This window comes from Protopterus annectens, chromosome 6.part1 (genome assembly GCF_019279795.1).
Source record: "Protopterus annectens isolate FY-2018-M chromosome 6.part1, PAN1.0, whole genome shotgun sequence".
Lineage (NCBI taxonomy): Eukaryota > Metazoa > Chordata > Ceratodontiformes > Protopteridae > Protopterus > Protopterus annectens.
Window position 1 is genome coordinate 72,750,483 of NC_056738.1, and position 22,391 is coordinate 72,772,873.

The following is a 22,391-nucleotide window of genomic DNA, read 5'->3' on the forward strand; positions in this document are numbered from 1 at the left end:
CTACCAGTTTGCTTAGGACTTTTGTAAAAGTTCATATGAAAAGAAGTGGCTTTTGTTGTGGTAGAGGACCTTTTCAACCCTTTGGGATTCCATTTTTTTTGTTCCATAGTAGGCCAGTTTCCCCAAGAAGAAAAAGAAGGAAAAGTCCCTTGTTGACTGAGGAGGACCCTGAAGTATCTGTTAATCTTGTATCCCACTCCTGTGGTACTATTTGTTACCCAAGAGCATTACTCCACTGGCCCAACAGTCACACTTGTGGGTGTCACCTAGGGCTGACTGTAGTGATTTGTTTCTCAAGAGTTTGCTTCAGCTTGAACCACTGGGTTCTCACTGGGCTTACAGTTACAACCAAATCTGTGCAGTCTTAAGTGCAGAGAGGCAGCACAAGTCTGACAGTGGGCCATTTACAAAGGTGCAACATTCCACCATTTCACATTCCAGGTGAAGTGGAAGTGCTGGCAAAGTATGAGTCATTCCTCTAGTCTTATCCATGTCTCTGTGCAGAGAGGCAGCACAAGTCTGACAGTGGGCCATTTACAAAGGTGCAACATCCCAGCATTTCACATTCCAGGTGAAGTGAAAGTGCTGGCAGACTACGAGTCACTCCTCCAGTCTTATCAATGCCTCTGAGTATATTTAAGTAATTTTGTCTGGTTAGGATCCTAGAATTGGGCATCAAAGAGTATGAACTGTTTGCCATTCAGGAGAATGCAGTTTCCTACTTTTCTGCTCACTAACAGCATGGCAATCAAAAATAATACTGGATGCATACCCCATTCTTTGAAATGGGATATTATTGTATGCCTTCCTGGCACTTCCCTTGACTCTATACCCAGTTCCAAAATTCACGGAAGAAAGGGCAACATTTGTCCTAGTCACCACTTAAAGATCGAGAAAGATGTGGTTTCATGCTCTCTTTTCCCTTGCAGTACAATATATTCTCCCAATATAAGCAAGTGAAGTCCCCCATGACTGGAGCAATGACTGTACTGTACTATAAGGCCTGGCTGTTTTTGCAGACCTTCTTATCCTGATGGACCTTTTGACTGGAGCGCCAGAAGCAATGGAAGATGCCAAAAAGCCTTATGCCTGATAGACATGATCTGTTAAGTCAGATGGTTTTTCAGCTTGGTGAAGACATATCTGAGTGAAAATGCACATTATGCCACCACTGTTAGTACGCAAGGGCTGCTGACTTATTTTGGATGCCAATGGGATTTGGGTCTCAGTTATTCCATAGTTATTGTGTATCATCTGTTTGTGGCTGTCATGGCATTTGGCATAAGCAGGAAAGTGGCCTAATATTGACTGATTAAGTAGTTCCTTAAAGGGATTCTGCATGTTCGCTCACTTTTAGGTTCATTGGTAAGTACTAGGCTATCTGCCCGAGGGTGTCTATAAGCCTAGCCAGAATGTGTTGGCTTTCGCCGCCCCCTTAGATTAGTTCCCTGTGCCTCTGCCCAGCAGAGCCATTAATTCCCTGTGTCTCTGTCCAGCAGAGCCACTGCAGTGATCCCCGGGGTAAATTTTCTGTTTCCCATCTGTTCGTCAAGGTTTCTCGTGAAGAGTGTTAGTGAGGGGCTCTGCCTAATGTAGATTGGAATCCTGTTCCAAAGCATTGGGAGTCTCTGGGACAGGAATCATTCCCTCCAGCACATCCTATTTATCATTGTGGTGAGGTTTAGATCCCTAGAGTGTGTGGCTCTTGGGGATTTGTTTTTTTTTAGGTGGAGCATGTCCATCAATTCTGGGTTGGACATGGCCTTGTATGTCAGGCAGAGATCACCTCTGAGTAAGCGGTATGCAACCGAGTACAGCTGGAGTTTCTTCAGTTGGGCTGCATAGGGTATCTGTTTGAGGCCAGTAATCCTCTTGGTGAGGTACTTCTGTGGTCTTTCCAGCTGTTGCAGGTGTCTTGTAAGGTGCATCCCAAATGGGGCGTTGTACTGTATGATGAGTCTGATAAGTGATGAGTAGAGGGGCACAATAACCTCTTTTGTTCTAGATGTGAACCCTTTTGTGATTAGGTGGGCCACATAGAAGGATTTTCTAACCACCTTGACATTATGATTATCAAAGGAGAGATTACTATGTACTTGGGTCCCCAGATCCCTTATTACATTTTCTGTATTTAGGGAACTACCATGTATGTTGTTGTTCGTTGGTACCTGTGCCTGTATCAGCCAAAGAGTCAGTTATGGCCCCCAGTTTGCAGTCATCTGTGAATTGGTCAGCCATAGTCCTCCTGTGCTTGCCTGTACCTCTGAGAAGTATATACCGAACAGGAGGGGTCTCAGGACTGAGCCCTGCGGGACGCCACTTGTAACCAGTTTAGAGTTGGACCTAGAGCCTGCAACTCTCACCATGTGGGTTCTATCCGTGAGCCAACTGGCAACCCATCTCGTGACGTAGGGGTTTATGTTCAGGCTGGTGAGCTTGTCTATAATACCAGAATTAGGAATGGTGTTGAAAGCCTTTGCGAGGTCTAGGTAGGCTGTGTGGACCTCCTTTCCCTCGTCTAAAGCCTTGGTAAATGTCTCAAAGAAGTTCAACAGGTTCAGGAGGCATGATCTGCCCTAAACAAAGCCAAACTGGGTAGGGTCCAATGTTTGGAGGTTCCCAATGTCTCTGTTAATGAGTTCCATGATAATGTGCTCCATAGCCTTGCAGACCAGGCTTGTCGGGCTTATAGGGTGATAGTCCCTGGGGTCTATTGTGGCTCCACCTTTGTGGAGCGGGATAACTGTTGCTGTGCTCCACTCTATGGGTACTTAGCCTGTAGAGAGGCTGAGTTTGAACAGTGTGTTTAGGTGAGGGGTTAGTTCATTTTGGAGCTCGAGTAAGACACAGCCTGGGATACCGTCCGGTCCCATTGAAGCTGTGTTTTTGGCTTTGGATAGGGTTGTTTTAACCTGTGTGTCAGTGATTGCCGGGGCTCTACATTCTTCTGGTATGGCAATGGGCCTTTTAGGAGGTGAGAGGTGGGTGAAGGTTGCACTAAACCTGTCTGCCAGAATGTTGGCAATATCAGTCGGTTCAATGTATTTTGTGCCATTCTACACTAACTCAGAGCAGATCTGAGAGTTTCCACTTAGGTTCTTGACATAGCTAAAGAAAGCTTTGTGGTTACCTTTGGAGTCCTTGGCAATTTTTCTTCTGAAGCTAGCCTTGGATGATTTTATGAGGGATCGTAGTTTCTTGCTGATACTGATCAGGGATGTCTTTCCTTCTTGGGATTTTACTCTTTTCTGTATTAGTTTCCTCCTTCTGTTGTATAGCTTATTTATGGCAGGGGTCCACCAGACTGGTTTCCTTTTCTTGGAGAAGTGAGTCTTGGTTTTGCTTGGGATAGCACGATCCATGCATTCTTGCAGGTGCTCATACAGTGCCTTTGTAAGCGATTCTGCAGCTTGGACAGCATTGTCCTTTAGCATGGGGGCTGTGAACCTTTCCACCTTGGTCTTAAGTAATGTGAAGTTTGCTTTTGAAAAGTTTTTCACGGTCGTTTCCTTGATTGGGGGTGGGGGCAGAATGTGGATATTCAGAGTGATTAGTCTATGGTCTGACCTAACCAGTGAGGGGTTGACCTCCAATGTAGAACACTGGTCGCCCTTGTTGGTGATGACCAGGTCCAATATGTTGTCACCTCTGGTGGGGGTGTTCACCAGTTGATCCAGGGCATTCGAGTTTATAAATTCTAGGAGTCGTTGGGCAAGGGAGTTAGTACTTGAGTAGTTCTCCCAGTTAATGTTTAGGTAATTGAAATCACCCAATATTAGGGTGTTTGGTAGGACCTTCATATTTTCCAGTGTCTCCAGAAACGCGGAATGGGGGTCTTGGGCCATGGTGGGTGATCTATAGCAAGCTACAATTTGAATTGCAGTTTTGCCCAGTGCTAGTTGCACATGGATGAACTCTGAGGCATTGTGCTGTGCCACTAACCTGGAGGTGTGGGTATCCTTGATGAACATGGATACACCCCCGCCTTTTGTGTTTCGGTCCGGGTTCTGTGGCCGAAAGGTATGGTATGAGTTATAGCCTGGTAGTGCTGGGGTGCTCTCTGGAGCCTTAAACCAGGTTTCTGTTACTGCACAGATATCAATGTTCTCCATACTGAGGAGTGCCTCGAGTGCATGCATTTTGAGGTTTTAGACTTCTGGCATTGAGTAGCATTACCCTCAGTTTTTGGTTATTTGTGCTGTTTACGGTGGTGGGTTTGTCTTTTGAGCCTTGCCTAAAAAAGGCAATATTTGAAGCTTTAATAACTTCGACCATATGGTGTCGATCATATGGTATTCGAAGTTATAAAACTTCATTCAAATAATATAGACCCATATGTAATGTATGGTCAACTTTATTGCTTGCCTTATAGTTTATTTTTTTTAATTGTATTCGCAGATTGTGCTACTTTATTGTCTTAATATTTGTAACCATTGTTCAGTTTTTTTTACCTCTGTTTAATGTGTACTGTGAAGCTTTTCTCCCTGGGCCTCCACTGAAAATGGGCATACCCAGTCTGACTTTCCCGGTAATCAAATGTCAAGTAAATAAATTTGTCATTTTACACCTTCAGTGTTCTGCTGTTTTGCCTGTATACGCAGGAGGCGGGCAGCCTTTGGTATCTTGGCACTTAAAGATTCTGCCTTCTTAACGTTTCATGCGCATCATATTGATCACTGCTACAGTAACCTTAGCTATATGAGTTATGTCCTGCCAAAGGTGTATAACAGCTGACCAGCTTCCAAAGCTTCAGGGCACCTTCCACATGCTCAAACTGAGCTGCCTAAAAACACGTTTGAGCGCCAAGCCCTTCAGAGTTTTCCTGCTGTTGACAGTAGCGCTCATCTGCAAGCTTTCAAGGATTGACGGTCAACTTATGCTGCTCATTTGCTGGCAAATAAGTTCCCTTCGGGGAAAAAGACTTCTGCATTAAAAAATTGTTTAAATGTACTTCTTTTTTTGCTTAGGAAAGTTATTTTAATCTAGGAGTTTGTGTTTTAGCGGACTGTCATGGGACTTAATTGCACTTTTAAATGGGAGCGCACTTTTTTTCCGTCAGGCTAAAAGTTGTTTAAAGTAGTTGAAAACTGTCTTTTCTATAGAGAAATTGTTTTTATTTTGCTTTTTGAGGCTGACAAAGTGCATTACAATGCCTTTTACCATGTTTTTATGAGGAAAAAATATTTTTAACAACTTTAAACTTTTGCTAGCTTATGATATTCTTTTCCCTTGAGAAAGCAGCACCGTTTTCAGCTTGACCGTGGAACAAACTGACGGTCCCACTGTTGGTCCTACTTCCAGCCACAAAAAGAAAAAAGTTAAGCAAAAACAGCCTTTCCAACACAGCAAGCTAGTTATTAGCCTAAGCTGCAGGTGGATGGCTCAGCTGTGGTCAGAGCTGGTTCCTCATACCACTCATCTTTTACCCGGTATCCCTTTGTGGAGCACCTACAGCAGTTGTGGACTGAGGGTTAGCCACATCCTCTGTGGATGTTGGGGTTCCTTCACTGGGCAAGGGACAGCCACTGTTGTTGATCCTGAGAGAGGGAATGGGGAGGGCTTCCCTGTTTAGTCAGAATGTTGTGCCCATCCCTGGGGAAGCTGCTGCTGCTCCTTCTGCCTTTAACAACACTGTTGGCCCCATTTTTCCTTTCAAAACGTAACATAAAACTAAACATGTACCTACTTCTCAAATTTATCTAGACAGCAGTTTACTAGATTTGGGTTCAGGGTTTAACTCGGACAATCGAAATTAGATCCTTCTTATAAGATGCTTTCTGTTAAGAGAGAGAGAGGGAGCTACCTCTTTTCCTAAAGGGATGCAGATTCTGAATCTGGACAGGAAGATGAAGGGAAGGATGTGGGGTTTTCTCCTCAGATTTCTGATTCAGACTCAGATGAGAGCAGACAAGACCCTAAAAAGCTGACAGATTGTATAAAGTTCCTTAGTCTTTTACGTTTGTATATGTACATCCCAAATCTGACCCAACAGCTATAGCTTTAGTTTATCCTATTGGTGCTAAGCATGTAAATTCCAATCCTACACTTTCTGATGAGGATGGGGAAGTAAGTAATATGTATGGGGGAAAGTTTATGCTTCTGCATATTTGATTTTCAGAATTTTGAGTTGTCAAGCTCATTTGGTAAAAGTTTATTCTGACTAACTGTGAAAATATGAAGAAAGTTTTGTCTGCAGTTTCTTCTTGTGAAGAGAAATATACTTTCAATAGTGTAATTTTTTCCATTTTATGGGTCACAAGTCATTGTTTAAAGTCTGTCTAGGACCCTGTTGATGCTTCTTCCAGGGCTAGTACTGTTTTGAGGAGGTTTGCCAGGCTGCATTCTAAGAACCTCCCATATGATGTGAAAAATTAGATTTTAAATTCTTCTCTGGATAGAGATTTAGTTTTTGGTCCCTTTGCTTCAGAGGTATTCAAAAAGTGTAGTAAGAGGGGGTAGTCTGATACAGGGAATCTCATCAAGATGTTTCACCCCTCCTTTTCCAAATTTTCTAAGGGATTTTCTGTAACCCCTCTTCCATTTTTGGCAAGAAACAAAATAAACAATCCCAGCAAAATGTTTAAACAGACATTTAAGAAAAAATGGCAAGGGATTTTCAAAAGGAATACAGGACCCCCCCCCCCCCATACCAAGGACAGTCCAAGAAGTCATAATGACTTTTTAAAGGCCCTTTTACGTCCACAGTCTGAATCTCCACTTCTATTTTTGGCAACTGATAGTCTCAGACAGATGGGTTCTAAATATCATGTATCAAGATTACAGGTGGCAGTAGGAGGAAATTCCTGCTTTCCAGGGGGTAATTCCTCATCCACCAGACCAGACTCCTATATATTACCTTGTCCTTCAATATATGTTGTCTCGGGGAGTGATGGTGCTTGGTCCTCCCTCCCAGTTGTGGAAATGTTTTTATTCAAGGATTTTTTAGTGCCAAAGAAATAAAATGCTCAGAGACCAGTTTATGGATTTATTTTCTTCTTTCTGTATTTCTTTCCTAAACTGATTTGTGTTAGTGTCCAAATTCAGAATGCTGTCACTTCACATCCAGTTGCTCCTCCTCTCTCATTTAAGTTTCCAGGTAACACTAGGTTTAAAAGATGCTTGTAATCGCATTCCTGTTCATCCAGACTTCAGACATTTTTTAAGGTTCTGAGAGTCTGGATCACATTATCAGTTCTCTGACTTACCCTTTGGACTATCTGTGGACTGCATCAAGGTTGTTCATAAAATGTCTATCTCAAGTTACAGCTCATTGCAGGCTACAGTGTTTTAACGTTTTTTCATATTTAGACAACTTGCTTACGTTTTCAGTCTTTTTCGAAGAGTCGACAGTCTCAAACTTGGGTGAGAGATCTCTTATGCAAGCTGGGATTCTAAGAGAACATACAGAAGTTTTTTTAGTCACACAGGATTCTGTTCTTGCTAGACATCACCGTTCAAAGAGCTTTTCTTCCACAGGAAAAATGGATGTATACATAGATCTATTTCTGGGGCTTTCCTCTCAGACTTTGGTCACTGTGAGAGAATACATGAAGATTTTGGCCTCATGGTATCTATGATTCATATGACACCTTTGGCAAGACTCCAGATGAGAAAGATGCAATGGTATCTGAAGTCTCTTTGGTCCCAGCACCAAATCCATTATCATTTAATTCCCAGTACTGAAGTTTGTCAGAAGAAGAATCACTTGGTAGAGACACCGTGTCCCCAAGTCAAAGTCTTCCTTTCTCCCTTCCTGATGCAAAGCAGTCAGTCACCACATATGCCTTGGACTTTGCTTGGGGGGCAGTTTCTGGGGAGATGGCGTGAGGTGTTTGTGACACCAAGGATAGATGGAAGCACATAAATTATAAAGGAGATGCTTGCCCTGATCAAGGTGCTCAACTTGCTGAATATTTTTTGGCCCCTGCACCTCTTCAAGTTGTTGTAGACAATACCACAGTCATGTATGCATCAACAAGCAATGGGGAACCAAGTCTTAACCCCTTTGCATACAAGCGATGTTTGCTTGGGCTATAGCTTCACAGCACATTGTCACTGTACAGGCATCCTCCATCCTGTTAAAGTAGAAGTGGGTGACAGACAAGCTCAACACGACAAAAACAGACCCTGACAAATGGAAACTATTTCAAAGGGTCTTCCAAGATTTGATCCATCTGTTGGGAGTTCCTCAAGTAGACCTCTTTGCCTCCCCTCTAAACAATCAGCTGGCACATTTCTGCTCCAGGACTCCCTACAGGAAGCCATGGAAGGAAGATGCTTTTTCTTTTCCTTGAACAGGAATGTTCCTGTATAATTTTCCAGCCTTTCCACTGATATCCAGGGTACTTAAGATTTAGAAGGAATCCCCCAAGATCATTGTGGTGACTTTGTTCTGGCCCAGGCCACAGTGGTTCTCCCTTCTTTTGGAAATGACTAGGGGCAATTACCACAATTTTCCTCACAGAATGGGTTTACTCACACCAGAACAAATGTGTTTGATACACCCAACCTCAGTCAGCTTCAACTGACTGACTGCCTAAATATTGATAAGGCCTTTAATTCACTTTAGGCACCTGTTTATTGAGGATGTGTAGCAGGTACTAATGGAGGCAAGAAAGCCTGATATTATAAAATCATATATTAACAAATGGAAAAGGTTTTACCAACAACATAACCAGTACCCATTCAGGGTTAGTGTTTCTGTGTTTTACAGTATTTGTGTTAGCTACTATCCTTTGGCCTTTCTTGCTCCTTCATCACAATTCATTTATTGGCCATTTCAACATATATGTCCATGGATCCTCCTCTTTTAAGGCATTCTCATGTCAAAATGCTATTGAAAGGGATTTTGCATAAGAGACCTCTTCCTTGGAATCTTTATTTTGTATCAGAGAGGGAAACACTTGATTCATTTGAACCAGCTCATCTGACTGTCTTAAGGTTCTTAACTTGGAAAACAGTTTTACTGATTGCTCTGACCTCTGCCAAAAGAGTATCTTGAGTTGCAAGCTCTTACAGTAAGTCAGCCCTGTCTCATTTTCCACAGAGACAGGTTTCTTCGAGAACTAATCATTCTTTCCTTCTTTTATGTCTGAAGTGGTATCAAGGTTTACTACAAGTCAAACTGTCCATTTTCCTGTATCCTTTCCTGATCCTAGAAATGAGGGAGAGAAAGGATACTTCATACCTTGGATGTCCATAGACAGCCCAGATATTAACTTGACAAAACAAAATCTTTTACATGTGCAAATCAGTTAATTTCTTCTGAAGGTAAGAAGAGGCAACCTGTGTCAAAACAGACTATTTCCAAATGGTTCTCTAGGGCTATTAACTTTTGTTATTCTCACCACAGCAAAACTATTCCAGGCAGGTTCAAGGCCCATTCTACCAGTACTTTGGCTTTACCTGTGGCATTTTGGAAAGGGTTGGATTCTACAATTAATCTAGAAGCAGCAACTTGATCCTCTGTACATAATTTTACAAAGCACTATAAACTTTGATTCCTTCTCTAGGTCTAAATCAGGCTTTGCTAAGACCATTCTATAGGGTCTCCTTGACCCTTCCTCTTCTACCTCCCAAATGTACTAGGGTAATTTACTTACATAGTTAAGGCTGCTGCAGCATTGGTCAATATGATGAAGATAGTGCAGATGAGTAAGCAAACTTGCCATAACAGCAGATGTTTGAATGATCATTGCTGCAGTAGCTGCTCCCTTGCTCCATCCCCCTTTGTGTTTTTTTGATTTTGCCAGGGTGTGTGTATATTTATATACATTCTTTTCACACTTAGCTGGGTCCGCCTAGGGCTGATCCTTCCCCTCTAATTTGGCATGAAAGCTCTGCAGGGCTTGGCACTAAAACCTGCATTCCTAGGCAGCTCAGCTTGAGTTGCCATATGGTTTGAGCATGTGGACGGTGGACTGAAGCTTTGGAAGCTGCCTGGCTGTTGTATACTTGGCAAAATATAACTCACATAGCTAAGAACAATGTTGAAGCCACTGAGCAGAGCCAAGGAAAGAACTTTGTAAATCCAAAATGTTAAACACTTTTATTGCACACGAAGAACAGGACCAAGTAGAACAAGTGCTTTCGCTCGGATATTCCGAGCTTGATAAAGCTCGGAATATCCAAGCGAAAGCGCTTGTTCTACTTGGTCCTGTTCTTCGTGTGCAATAAAAGTGTTTAACATTTTGGATTTACAAAGTTCTTTCCTTGGCTCTGCTCAGTGGCTTCAACATTGTTCATAACTCACATAGCTAACGATGTCCTTAGTGTTTCACTGTTGCAGTCATCACACTTGGGTTATCCTGCCAGGGGTAGCCCTCAGTCGGCCCGAATACCAGAGACTTAGTATTTCTGCGTCGGTTGCTGTCGCTCCAGGACTGACATCAGGTCATCAGTGGTATAAAATCAGGCAGCCGACGCCATTACATCAGTTATTCTTGCCGAGGAGCCCAAAGCAGAAGCAGTTTGCACGGGTGCCGGTCAGCCGCTACCTGAGTTTTCATTTCCGAATTGAAGTTGAAGTCTTTTAAAGCTAAGTACCCTGTTGGGGATCCTTTTTTCTTGCTCCAACCGATGTCAGAAAAAGTTAACAATTGTCTCGCCTGTGGAAAGCAAGTACCACACTGAGACTTCCATTCTTACTGCGTCACCAGTTTAGGCCCAGACCACAACGTCCCTCGCTGTCGCTTTTGTGCTTTGTTCAGTGTCAGAACTATACGTCGTCGGGCCCTTATTGTAGCCAAATATTTTCACTCTCAGTCCTCGTATTCTAATATGGCTTTGGTAAGCCATCCGACTACCGATCTTCCGAAAAACCTTAGGATAAAGACAGAGACAGAGTGCACAGGTCCAAAACTGCCAAAGATGCTTCCATTAAGCTAGTCATCAGTTCTCCGGTCCTCAGTGAGGCATTTTTGCAGCCCGTGAAGCCTGCTTCTGTGGATTCGCAGGCTGTTACTGAGACCTGTTCGGAGTCCGGTATGCCACGAGACTCTTCTTCGACTAAGGATCCTGCGGATGTCTCTACCTTGAATGGGTCTGGAGCCGCTGAGCAGGCACCGTCTCCAGAGAAAGTTCTTCGCACTACCTATACTCTACACAAAACTATGACTTCTTTCACGTCTTCAGTTCTTTCTAAAACTACGGTACGAACTACGCCTAAAAAAATGACGAGCCAAGCTCAGGCACCTGCTTTCATGCCTCAATCTGAAATGCTTAAAATGGCGGAAGACCTTATTATGCTTATTAGGGTAAGCCAGGCTACCCCTTCCAAAAGAAAAAGAGACTTGTCCCCAGTAGTTTTATCTGAGCAGAAGTCCGATGACTCTGAGGTTTCTGAATATGAAGACATGCAACCCCTCTCTGCTTATGAGGATTCTGATGCAGAGGAATCCATTCCTTCTGCCTCTCCTCCCGAGGATTTTTAATTTGGTGAAACCCTACATACTTTAAGGGAGCATTTACAATGGGAATGTCAGGACAATCCTTAGTCAAAAAAGAGACTCAGGGAATTCTTAGATTTACCACTGCACAGACCTTTAGCCATTCCTCCTGTCCTGGATGTTGTGGACGATGTTTTTATGGAATCCAGTTTGACTCCTGACACCCTTCCTCCTGCTCCCAGGAAACCTGACAGGTACTACAGAGTTGCTGACTCTCACAAATTCCTTTTCAAAAATCCTACTGCTGACCCAGAGGTCATCTCCCAAGGACCTAAAGGAATTAAAGCAACCTCAGCTAAGAATCCCACCCGCTCAGACAGGGATTCCCGAGCTTTAGACAGATGGGATAAAAAAGTATACACCTCTGCAACTCTTGTTATTAGAGCACTAAATTGTCAGTTCCACAGGCTGAAATATCAGCAGCATACCATGGAACTCCTCAAACAAAAAATATCTTCCTTTCCTGCTTGTGCAGAAAATAAAGAATTACAAGAGGTTATGCATTCTGCAAGCCAAGTTTCTAAGCACACCTTGCAATGTGGCTTTGATGCCCTAGAAGCATCTTGCAGGGCAGCAGTCACTGGTTCTGTCCTTAGAAGGCATGCTTGGCTTAAGGAACAGACCTTGCCAGATCATGTCAAATCAAAATTATTAGACACACCATTGAACAAAGACTGTTTGACACCAAGGCAGAAGTGGTCTTAAAAAAGATGGAAGAAAAAGCTAAATCTATGCAGACAGTTAAAGACTTTTTACAGGTCCAGCCTCCGAGGTTCATTAGGCATTGCCCCTCCAAGCACTGGTCCTTTCTGGCCCCCCTCTAGGCCAGCTCAGCCAAGACCCTGGGGAAGCAGACCCCCCCAGACAACAGTCTCAGGGAATGCAGAGATCTAAGCAGTGGAGTTCCTTCCCTTCAAAAACAGGGAGTGCTAAGCCACCCCCTTATGGTAAGAACTCACAATGACCTTTCACCTCCACCCCATACCTCTGCCCACCTGCTTGTGCTCTTAGGAGGAAAACTCTCCTTCCATGTAAACAATTGGGCCTCTATTACCAATGGCTGATGGGTCCTCAACATAGTGTCCCAGGGATACAGATTTTATTTCCACACTCTGCCATCCCCAGAAGGGTTCCCAGATCTTCCTCCAAACCAGTGAGCAGAGGCCAAAAAGCAAGTCCATTCCCTGCTTTCCATGAGGGCAATACAGCATGTTCCTGCAGATCAGATAGGCCAAGGTTTTTATTCCAGACTCTTCCTGGTACCGAGAAAAGTGGGCACCTGATGCCCAGTCCTTAATCTATCCATTCTAAACACCTTTCTGGTGATGCCAAAATTCAAAATGCTCACCCTCCAGCAGCTTCTTCCTATGCTTTCCAAGGATGCTTGGTTAGCCACCCTAGACCTAAAAGAGGCCCACCTACACATCCCAGTCAGGGAGTCTTGCAGGAAATATCTACGTTTCAGGGCAGGATCTATGCACTTTCAGTTCTCTGCGCTTCCCTTTGGCTTATCCACTGCTCCCAGAGTTTTCACAAAATGCCTGGCTCCAGCCATTGCTTTTTGCAGACAAAGAGATATTCAGATTTACCCCTACTTAGACGATTGCCTGATTCAGGCAGTCAGGAAAAGCTGTTGCAGCACCTGACCCTTGTAAAGGACCTACTGACCTCCCTGGGGTATAGTATCAATGAAAAGAAATCAAAACTAGTCCCCACACAAAAAAATCTATTCTTAGGAGCAAGCCTGGACACAGCATCCCAGATGGCATTCCTTACTCCAGAAAAACAAGCCTACCTGACAGCCTACTTCTCTCAACTAGCCACCAGAACCCAGTTATCAACAAGGAAAATCCTGCAAACTCTAGGGTTCATGGCCTCCTGCATTCTACGCATTCCATATGTCAGACTGCATATGAGGAAACTACAATGGTACCTAAAAAGCCTTTGGTGTCAACACTCTCAAGACCTGGAAACTATCATACCTATGATACCCTGTCTAAGGAAAGATTTTCTTTGGTGGCCAGCAGCATGCAACCACAACAAGGGACTTCTCTTCTCACAGCCCCATGCCACCCAAACCCTCACCACAGACGCATCAGACTATGCCTGGGGTGCACACCTGGACAGCAGGTGCATTCAAGGCCATGGGAGCCCAAATCAAATACATCTGCACATCAACCAAAAAGAGATGCTAGCTGTTTAGCATGCCCTGACAGTTTTCAGACCCCTACTCTCCCCAGGGCCTCTAGTGATCAAAACAGACAACAGCACAGTGATGTTGTATATCAACAAGCAGGGAGGGGAACTCGCTCTTATCCTGTCTGCAGGCTCGCCATGACCCTTTGGCACATGCCCTCAGCCATGCAAATACACCTGCGAGCACAATTCCTGCCAGGCTCCTTAAACTCTCTGGCAGACAACTTAAGCAGAAACCTGCCAGACCCACACGAGTGGCAGCTAGACCACAGAACCTTCAACCTTGTAACCCAGAAATGGGGCAGCCCGAAGGTGGACCTCTTTGCCTTCCACTCCAATCATCAGCACATTCTGCACCAGGGAACCTCACAGCAAGGCCTGGAAAGTGGATGGTCTATCCTTCCAATGGGTAAACCTCTCGATCTATGCATTTCTCCCTCTACCACTCATTTCAAGGGTACTGCTCAAAATAAGGGAGGAAAAACCAAGGGCAGTCTCGATTGCCCCAGACTGCCTATGCCAGCACTGGTACCCACTGCTGCGCAGCATGTCATCCCTGCCACCATGGCACCTACCTCAGATCCCAACACTCCTGACCCAGAAGAATGGAGAATTCATGCAGCCCCAATTGCAGACCCTGAACCTGGCAGCTTGGCTTATTCCCTGACCTCTTCTCCAGCTGCCAGCCTAAGCAAACAAGTCCTGGATGTTATACGTGAGGCCAGACACCCCAGCACTAGAAAATCCTATGGTGAAGAGTGGAAAAGGTTTTGCGCCTGGATCCAGGCTAAGGGAGCTGAAACAGCACAGCTCTCCCTACCTCCATTCCTGGATTACCTAGCAGACCTACTGCACAGGGTCTGTACTTCTCTTCTATTAAAATTCATGCCTCTGCCATCTCTGCTCATTACAGCATAGAGCCACCTCTCTTCTTACACCCTTTCATCAAACAGTCCTAAGAGGTTCTAACAACTTAAGGCCACCCAGAAGAGCTCCTACCCCAGCTTGGGACCTTAACTTTGTGTTGGAAAAGCTCACCCTACCCCCTTTGAGCCTGCAGCTTCAGCAGAGTTAAAATTCCTCTCTTGGAAAACAGCCTTTCTTCTGGCCATCATTTCAGCTAGAAGAGTTTGAGTTACAAGCACTTATGGCTGTAGAGCCCTTCATCATTTTCCATGCTGACAGGGTCTCCCTCAGGACTAACCCATCCTTCATGCCTAAAGTGGTGTCCAGTGTGACTCTCAACCAATCCATTCATTTGCCCACATGTTTCCCTAACCCACAAAACAAGGGGGAAAGGATTCTGCATGCTCTAGATGTGCAAACACAGCTCAGATTCTGTCTGGATAGGACTAGATCTTTTAGAAAAACTGACCAATTGCTAGTCAGCTTCGCAGCAGGGGCAGAGGGCAAGGCCATATCCAAACAAACAATCTCCAAATGGATAGCACACTGCATCCATTTCTGCTACAAACAGCATGGGAAACCTCTCCCAAAGGGGGTCAGGATGCATTCCACCAGAGCAAACTCCACTTCTGCAGCTTTTCTCAGAGGGCTCCCCACAAGGGACATCATGGAGGCTGCAACATGGACTTCTGTTCATACCTTCACCAAGCATTACCACCTGCCTATCTTCTCCAAATCCAGGGCAGACTTTGCCACCACAGTCTTGCAGGGCATCCTAGGCAGCCCCCAGTCTTCATGACTGCCTCCACCCTTTTTCTTCAGCTTTGGGAATCAACCCAAGTGTGATGACTGCAACAGTGAAACACGAAGAACATAGTACACTTACCATAAATATAGATGTTCAAGTGTATTCACTGTTGCAGTCCTGGTTTCCCACCCTCAATCCCCCTTGTCTCTCTCTCTCTCTCTCTCTCTTTTCAGGGAATTTTTGGTGTTGGTGCTCCGGTTTCCTCCCACATCCCAAAGACATGTTGTAGGTGGATTGAACTCCCTAAATTGGCCCTAGGTGTGATTGTGTGCATATGTGTGCCTGCTGTGGAAGGTTGTGTGCCGGGCTGGCAACTCGAAACCATAAAACTCCACTGCCAGTTATGAGCGGACAGGTGATCCGCTATGGCGACCCCTTAACGGGAAAAGCCAAAAGAAGACGACTTTCTACTGGTGGTGTTCTTCCACCATAACATGCCTCCCTATTTGGGGGCTCCTGACATTTGAGGCAAGGAAAACTATTGTAGTGGCGTCGGCTGCCTGATTTTATACCACTGACGACCTGACGTCAGTCCTGGAGTGACAGCAACTAACGCAGAAATACAAAGCCTCTGGTATTCAGGCCGACTGAGAGCTACCCCTGGCAGGATAACTCAAGTGTGAAAACTGCAATAGTGAATACACTCAAACATCTACATTTATGGTAAATGTACACGACTGTACTTCACTTGGCAAGATATAACTCATATAGCTAAGATTACTGCAGCAGTGAGCATTCAAACATCTACTGTTGTATTGCAAGTTTACTTACTCAGCTGTACTTTCCTGGCTGTTGTTTGGCTGCATGTTAACGCTTTATAAGCTGACTGGTAAGGAGGCCTCTACTGTCTAGGTCATGAATACTTTCTTGCTGTCCCTTTTCTCTTGGACCGGCCTCCATGTAGTAGCTGTTGTATAAGTTCCCCTATAAGTCTAGCAGGTATATATTTACGTATCCTTGCAATTAGTGCAGGTGTCATGATGTAGTGGTTAACTGTTGTGACTACAGTGTACATGGTGCTGGGTTCAAGACCTGCAAGGGCTGTGTATTTAAAATTCCTAACTACATTAGGCAGAGCTCCTCACTAGCACTCTTCAAGAGGAACCTTGACGAGTGGATGGGTAACAGAAAATACACCCCTGGGATCTCTTCATTGGCTGTTCCTGACAGAGGCTCAGTTAATTAATCAATGGGGCGGCGAAAGCTGACACACTCTGGCTAGGCTTATAAATGCCCTCGGGCAGATAGGTTCATAGGTAGGTACTAGGCTATGTCACTAGTTACTGCTTTTCCCCATTTATTTGTCAAAAGTGCACTTGCTTAGTGGCTAGCTATGAACTAGGGGCTGGAGGAATAGGCAGACTGTACTGCCCTAGTGGGAAAGAGTGACTGCACTGCATGTGTTGGAAAAAAAATGTTGAATTGGTGTGAGAAAGATAAGTCCTGGAGTCGAGCCATCAAAGAGGGTGAAATGATTGTTTTATATTGTATGAATGCATTTGATACTTAAAAATCCTACAGTTAAAAGATATATTAACAGTTCTCTGTTCTTTTGTGTTTTAGGATAAACATGAGTACACAAGTACAATCGTCAGAGAGTGTCTGGAAACACTAGAGGACTGGTTTGACGCGGTCAACTTTGTAGATGAGGTGTGTTTTTTTTTTCACTTATACACAGTCTGCCTTACTTAAGCTTTCCAGGAGGGCATACAGAATGCATTTTTTTTTCTCTAGGATCTTTTGTGATGAGTAATGTGTTTAACTGACAAACAAGGAAGCTTATTGGAATACTTTATCCTTATTGGATATTTTTAAATGATTTGCGGTAATCCTACATGTACATCTGCACATTAGAACTTTGTAAGCATAATTTTTGTTGCTGCTATCTGACACATTTTCTACTGCCTAAATACTCTGTATCTTTACTAACCTACCCTTACTGTATTATGATTTAATTTGTTTTGAGTCTCATTAAACTATGTACTGCAGTTTGTAATCTGCCTAAGTGCATTGTGTACATTTTCCTGGAGAGTTCGTTTCAAGGCGTGCATTGAAAATGGGCTCCAACCCAAGTATAATTAAAGCAAAAAAAAATTAATAGCCTGGCACTATGATGTAAAGATATGAAAGGCCTGACTGTAAGCTAGACTTTCCCAAGTGTGAGAAGTGGCTCAGGCACAGGAAGGAGCAGATCAGAGTGTGGGAGTGAGCAGCTAAAACCAGCATTCCCTGTCTGGAATGAGGGAGCATTATGACCTCTTGTACCCATGGTTCCTAAAAGAGTGTAGTGGGAATGTCAGGAGCAGCTGTTGGGTTCTCATCCTGGCCAGGTGGGCCATATGGCTTCTCTCACTATCTAGAAAACAAATGGGCCTGGCACTCAAGGCCTCTACCATGGAAGAATGAGTGAATCATTAGGATGCATATAGCGGAGCCATCTGGTGGATCATGTGGGAATGGGGGTGGTGGGTGTATAATGTTTAATTACTGTACATGCTTGAATTTTCAGAAAAGCTGTGAAGAGTGTTTAAACGTTTGAGCATTACTCTTAGTATAGTTTTTTTTCATTAATTCACTATTTGCATATGATGCCAGTGTTTAGATACAGATATAGATAGGCACACAAAGTATGTACACCTCTCTACTGTGTGGAGGATCACCATATGATTTGTGGCACATCTTCGGGATATTGCAATAAACTGAACGACCCACTACTAGATACCCACATGGACTTTGGGAAGACATATAGACTCTGCAAAGAAGGCATCTCAGCCAAGAATTTAGCTGGAGACCAAAGCCCTGTGTTGCATCAATGCTGACTGCTTTACCACTTTGTTGTACTATTCAGTGTACATATAATTATTTAAATGTGTGTGTTCCATCAGTAATTGGACTAACCCAGTATAGCCCCTTTTCAACCTACGTGTTTGTCACACAAGATGAAGAAAAATCTTTTGTATCTTGTTAGTTTAGAGTAATCTGCATTGTACTTTTTTGGGGGGTGGGTGAGAGGAACCTGGAGTATCTGGAGGAAATCCTTGCAGTCACATGGAGACATACCTTTAAACCTCTTAGTACAAAAAAAATCTGTTCAAGGCAAAGTAATGGGGGGACAAAGGTCTAAAAATAGAGAAAAATAAACTCTCTCAAACTTTTAGGGCTGGATTCTGTAAAGTTTGTGGAATCTGGAACATTATGCTGATCTCAGCAGCAAAGTTGCAGATAGTGTAATAAGTAAATGCGGCACAATGAACTCCACATATCTCAGCACACAATGGAGTATCTCATTAATAATGACGCAGTTTATATACTTGCAAATAATCCATAAGTAATGAAAAATTGCTGTCAAAGTGGGATGTACATTAACAAAGTAGCAGAAAGAATCTCACAATCCAAGTAGCCTGACAGTCATAAGTACATGTCTATAACATAATCTCTCCAGTAAGCTTAAGGGCAGCTGCAGAATATCACTGTAAGTTTGTTGTCATTAAAATATGCTAACTATCGTTTTCGAATTCTGATGGAACCTGTAAAGTTTCTACTAAAAAAAAAAAAAATAAAAAAAAAAGGTGAAGGGCTGTCACAGCCACATCACCAAAGCTAACATTAGCTAACAATGGGTGCAGAACTTGTGTGGGGAACACAGGTAATGCACACACCCAAGGAAAGTGGGAGATAGAAAAGAAGATGTGGGCTACGGGTGAAGAAGAGGCATACACGAGGTATGCTGGAATAGGAAAAATCAGAGGGAAAGTCAGATGACATGGGCAGTGTTTATTTCTTTTCTTACAAAAAAAAAAAAAAAAAAAAGAAAACATAGGGAAAGAGAAGGAGAAGGCCATCACAGCAGGTATACCCATAGAACAAATATCATAACACATGGCAGACAAAGGTTGGAAAAAACAGTAAGGACAGGAAAGTTACACAGAAGGCAGCATCAGCAATGGAAAGTTGTCAAGCGGGGTGGGGATGCATACCAGTCATGGTGAAATGCAGAAAAACATGTCTACCTATGCACTATCACATGTTGCAAACTTTCATACCTGAATGTGCATGACCAATGTTAGATGTGTGTTGAAGGGTAATAATTAAGGATCCCAGTACACACTGAATAAATAAACACATATCATAGTAGTCTGTCAGCAGTGCAGGTGTAAGCCAGGCATTATAATAAATGAGCAAATGCATGTCTATAAATGCTAGGTGACTTCAGCAGAGGACAGAACTGAATCTCTGACCATGCATGTGAAAAACAAACAACCAAGCATAGTGCCTAACAACAGTACTGCAGCAAAGCAGAAAAATGGCTGCTAAGTACTCAAGTTGGATGTACACAACCCAAACAAAAGTGTAATGGAATGCATATATGTGACACACATGCCATTTCAAAAGCAACACACAAGTGTAGGCATATATATGTGACTGTCAGTGGCCTAAATGAAAAGTACCTGAAAACAATGTCAATACACATACACACACATGCACACCAATGATATGTTAGAATATTTGCAAAAATCTAACACTACAGTTTAAAAAAATATCAGGTTGCGCACATGAATTTCAACAATTTAGACTGGTTAACACATAAGTATAACAAGAGCAAGGATGTATTGCAAACGGTAGCCAGCAACTTGTGTGTTCTTGTCCTGCATCTGTAAAATGGCCATACATTTGACACATATTGACCATGTCAACAATGTAATACATGACAGTGGTCAGTAATTGCAACAAAGGCAAACATATCTACAAACTATGTTATGCAAATATGAAGATGGAAGTGAGGTGGACAACCTGGGCCTGCATCAGGGAAGACGATGATAAAGCAGGACAACAAAGTAAGGTTACACATTGCAAATACATGGGTACAACATACAGGGTGATGTTAAAGCCAATCCAAAATACATTTAAGCAAATGCCAAGTGTATATCACATGGGAAGACTGCATTGTGGATGTCCACCAAAATGTGCATATATGTCTCACACATGTAAAGTAATGTGCAAACATGTAACTTCAACAGACATAGGTAAGCAAAGTAAGAATTTCAATTACATACACATATAGTGTCATGCCAATGTGGAATAAACATCCGCAGATGTTTTCTCATGCACCCTGCTCATTACTGAGCAGAGGACAGTCCTGTGGGCATCATTACAGCACATCAGGGATAAGTCAGTGAATGCTCAAATGTCAAGGATATAATGGTGTTTCAGAATGGATCAGACTGTGTGCAGAAACACGAGTGATCATCAGTTACTGTGCGCAGATGTTGTCAAGAAGGTATGAACTTATGTGAATAAAGAATGAATGTGGAAAAGTAACATAACGTGAACACAGCATAATGTACTGTTACTGAATAAATTGTCCTTACAACGTGTATACATTAATGTTAAATTGGCATTCAGTGCAGTCAGAAAAGGAGGACTGTCCATAGGTATGACATACCTATATATGACCCCACATGGCATCAACATTGCAAACACATGGCACAAAACAATACATCATACTAGTGAGATAGCATGAAACTGTCATCTAAAACAATTGGGCAATGACGTGTCCTTCTGTTGCACGTACGTGATATGGCAGTACACATATCTTAACCATACCACAGTGGTAGTGCTGGACTACAGATAGCTGTTGTCTTTGAACCACCAAAAGTACCAAATACTGCAGAACCCACAGAAAAAGGAAGGCCAGTGAAAAATCCCAAACTCACTTTATTAAAACAAAAAAACAAGAAAATGCACTGCCTCGGCTATTACAAGCCTTTACCAGAGTATGCTAAACATTAATTTCTGTTGTTCTTAAATACTCCACCTTATTTAATGCACAATTAATCAATTAAAAACATCTAAAGAGACATTTTTACAAAAAACATTTCCAGTTGCATTCTTTGTTTAAACCTGCTGGACTAATTATTACATTTTAAAATAAAAGAGATTCCTTTTTCCTAAGTTGTTTTTTATGTCTGCAGTTATTAACTTGTCATTTGAAAGTTGCTCTAAAATTGTTGCTTGTATCCCTGTTGGATCCCCATGTTCCTGTAAAAAAATGCATGGCTACTGGACTAAACCCACTACCCTTTTTAATATCTCTGACATGCTGTTTTAACTTTACTGCAAAGCTCCTTTTACTTTCACCTGTATATCATCTATCACATGCACATCTTAAACCATAAATTAACCTTTCACTCACACAACTAAAGGGACCTTGTTCCTGAAATTTCTTACCATTGATGTATGGAAAATTTCTTACTATGAATGAACATACCTTACATTTTCCACAAGGAAGAGTTCCTTTTTGACTTTTACATCTTGTAGTACTGGGTAAACAAACATTGTAACATCTGTTGTCTGTTAGTATCCGTCAGTATAACACATGTTTACAGGGTAATTGTTGCAGCACTAGCTGCAAGTTAACTACCACAACACATGGACAGTTGAATGTGGAAGGAAAGTGTAATGTGTTAATTTACATCTTGCACACACTGAAACAATTAGATGTCACATAATGATATCTGCATTGTGTGCTTGCAGATGTAATCCATAATCACGCAACTACATATGCATGGACAAGAGTACATATACATTGTAAACAATTATATGGCAGTCAGCATGCTGGCAGCATAACACAATTCGAGCACACACACAGTAATTGCAGACCTGTGGGACTGCCCTGACTGGGATGAGCCTCGCGAATGATCTCTTGAGCCATTTTCCTGAATGAGTTTCTCATAGCCCATGCAGTGTCCTGGAAAAAAAACTCCCCATCATGTTTTTCATCTGTGTTCAAAACATATCAGTAACAACCTTCCAGACCTCCTCAAGATGATCGTTTCTGTTGCTCCTGGTGTCATTTCCTATGGGATGCAGCAGGCATGATGGCTTGTGCAGGTGTGGGTCCAGCATCCTCATCATTGTCATCTGAGAAATCCAGCAGTAGCCTGGCATGCACTCATTATCTACATCTGATCGGTGATTGTCCATGCTCTGTCAAGATGAATTGCAACACAGGACAGAAACTGCATATGCATACC

At 43.0% G+C, this 22,391-nt stretch overlaps 1 protein-coding gene across 4 annotated transcripts in view; it reads left to right on the top strand.

The window, feature by feature from the left end:
• The window catches only part of UBR3 (ubiquitin protein ligase E3 component n-recognin 3), a 4,226,407-nt gene that overhangs the window by 1,267,869 nt on the left and 2,936,147 nt on the right, over window positions 1-22,391 (top strand). For all 4 annotated transcript variants that reach the window (XM_044075499.1, XM_044075501.1, XM_044075502.1 and 1 more), the window contains exon 11: window positions 16,921-17,007. In XM_044075499.1, the coding sequence (XP_043931434.1) occupies window positions 16,921-17,007 (87 nt within the window). The remainder of the gene's footprint in view (window positions 1-16,920; window positions 17,008-22,391) is intronic.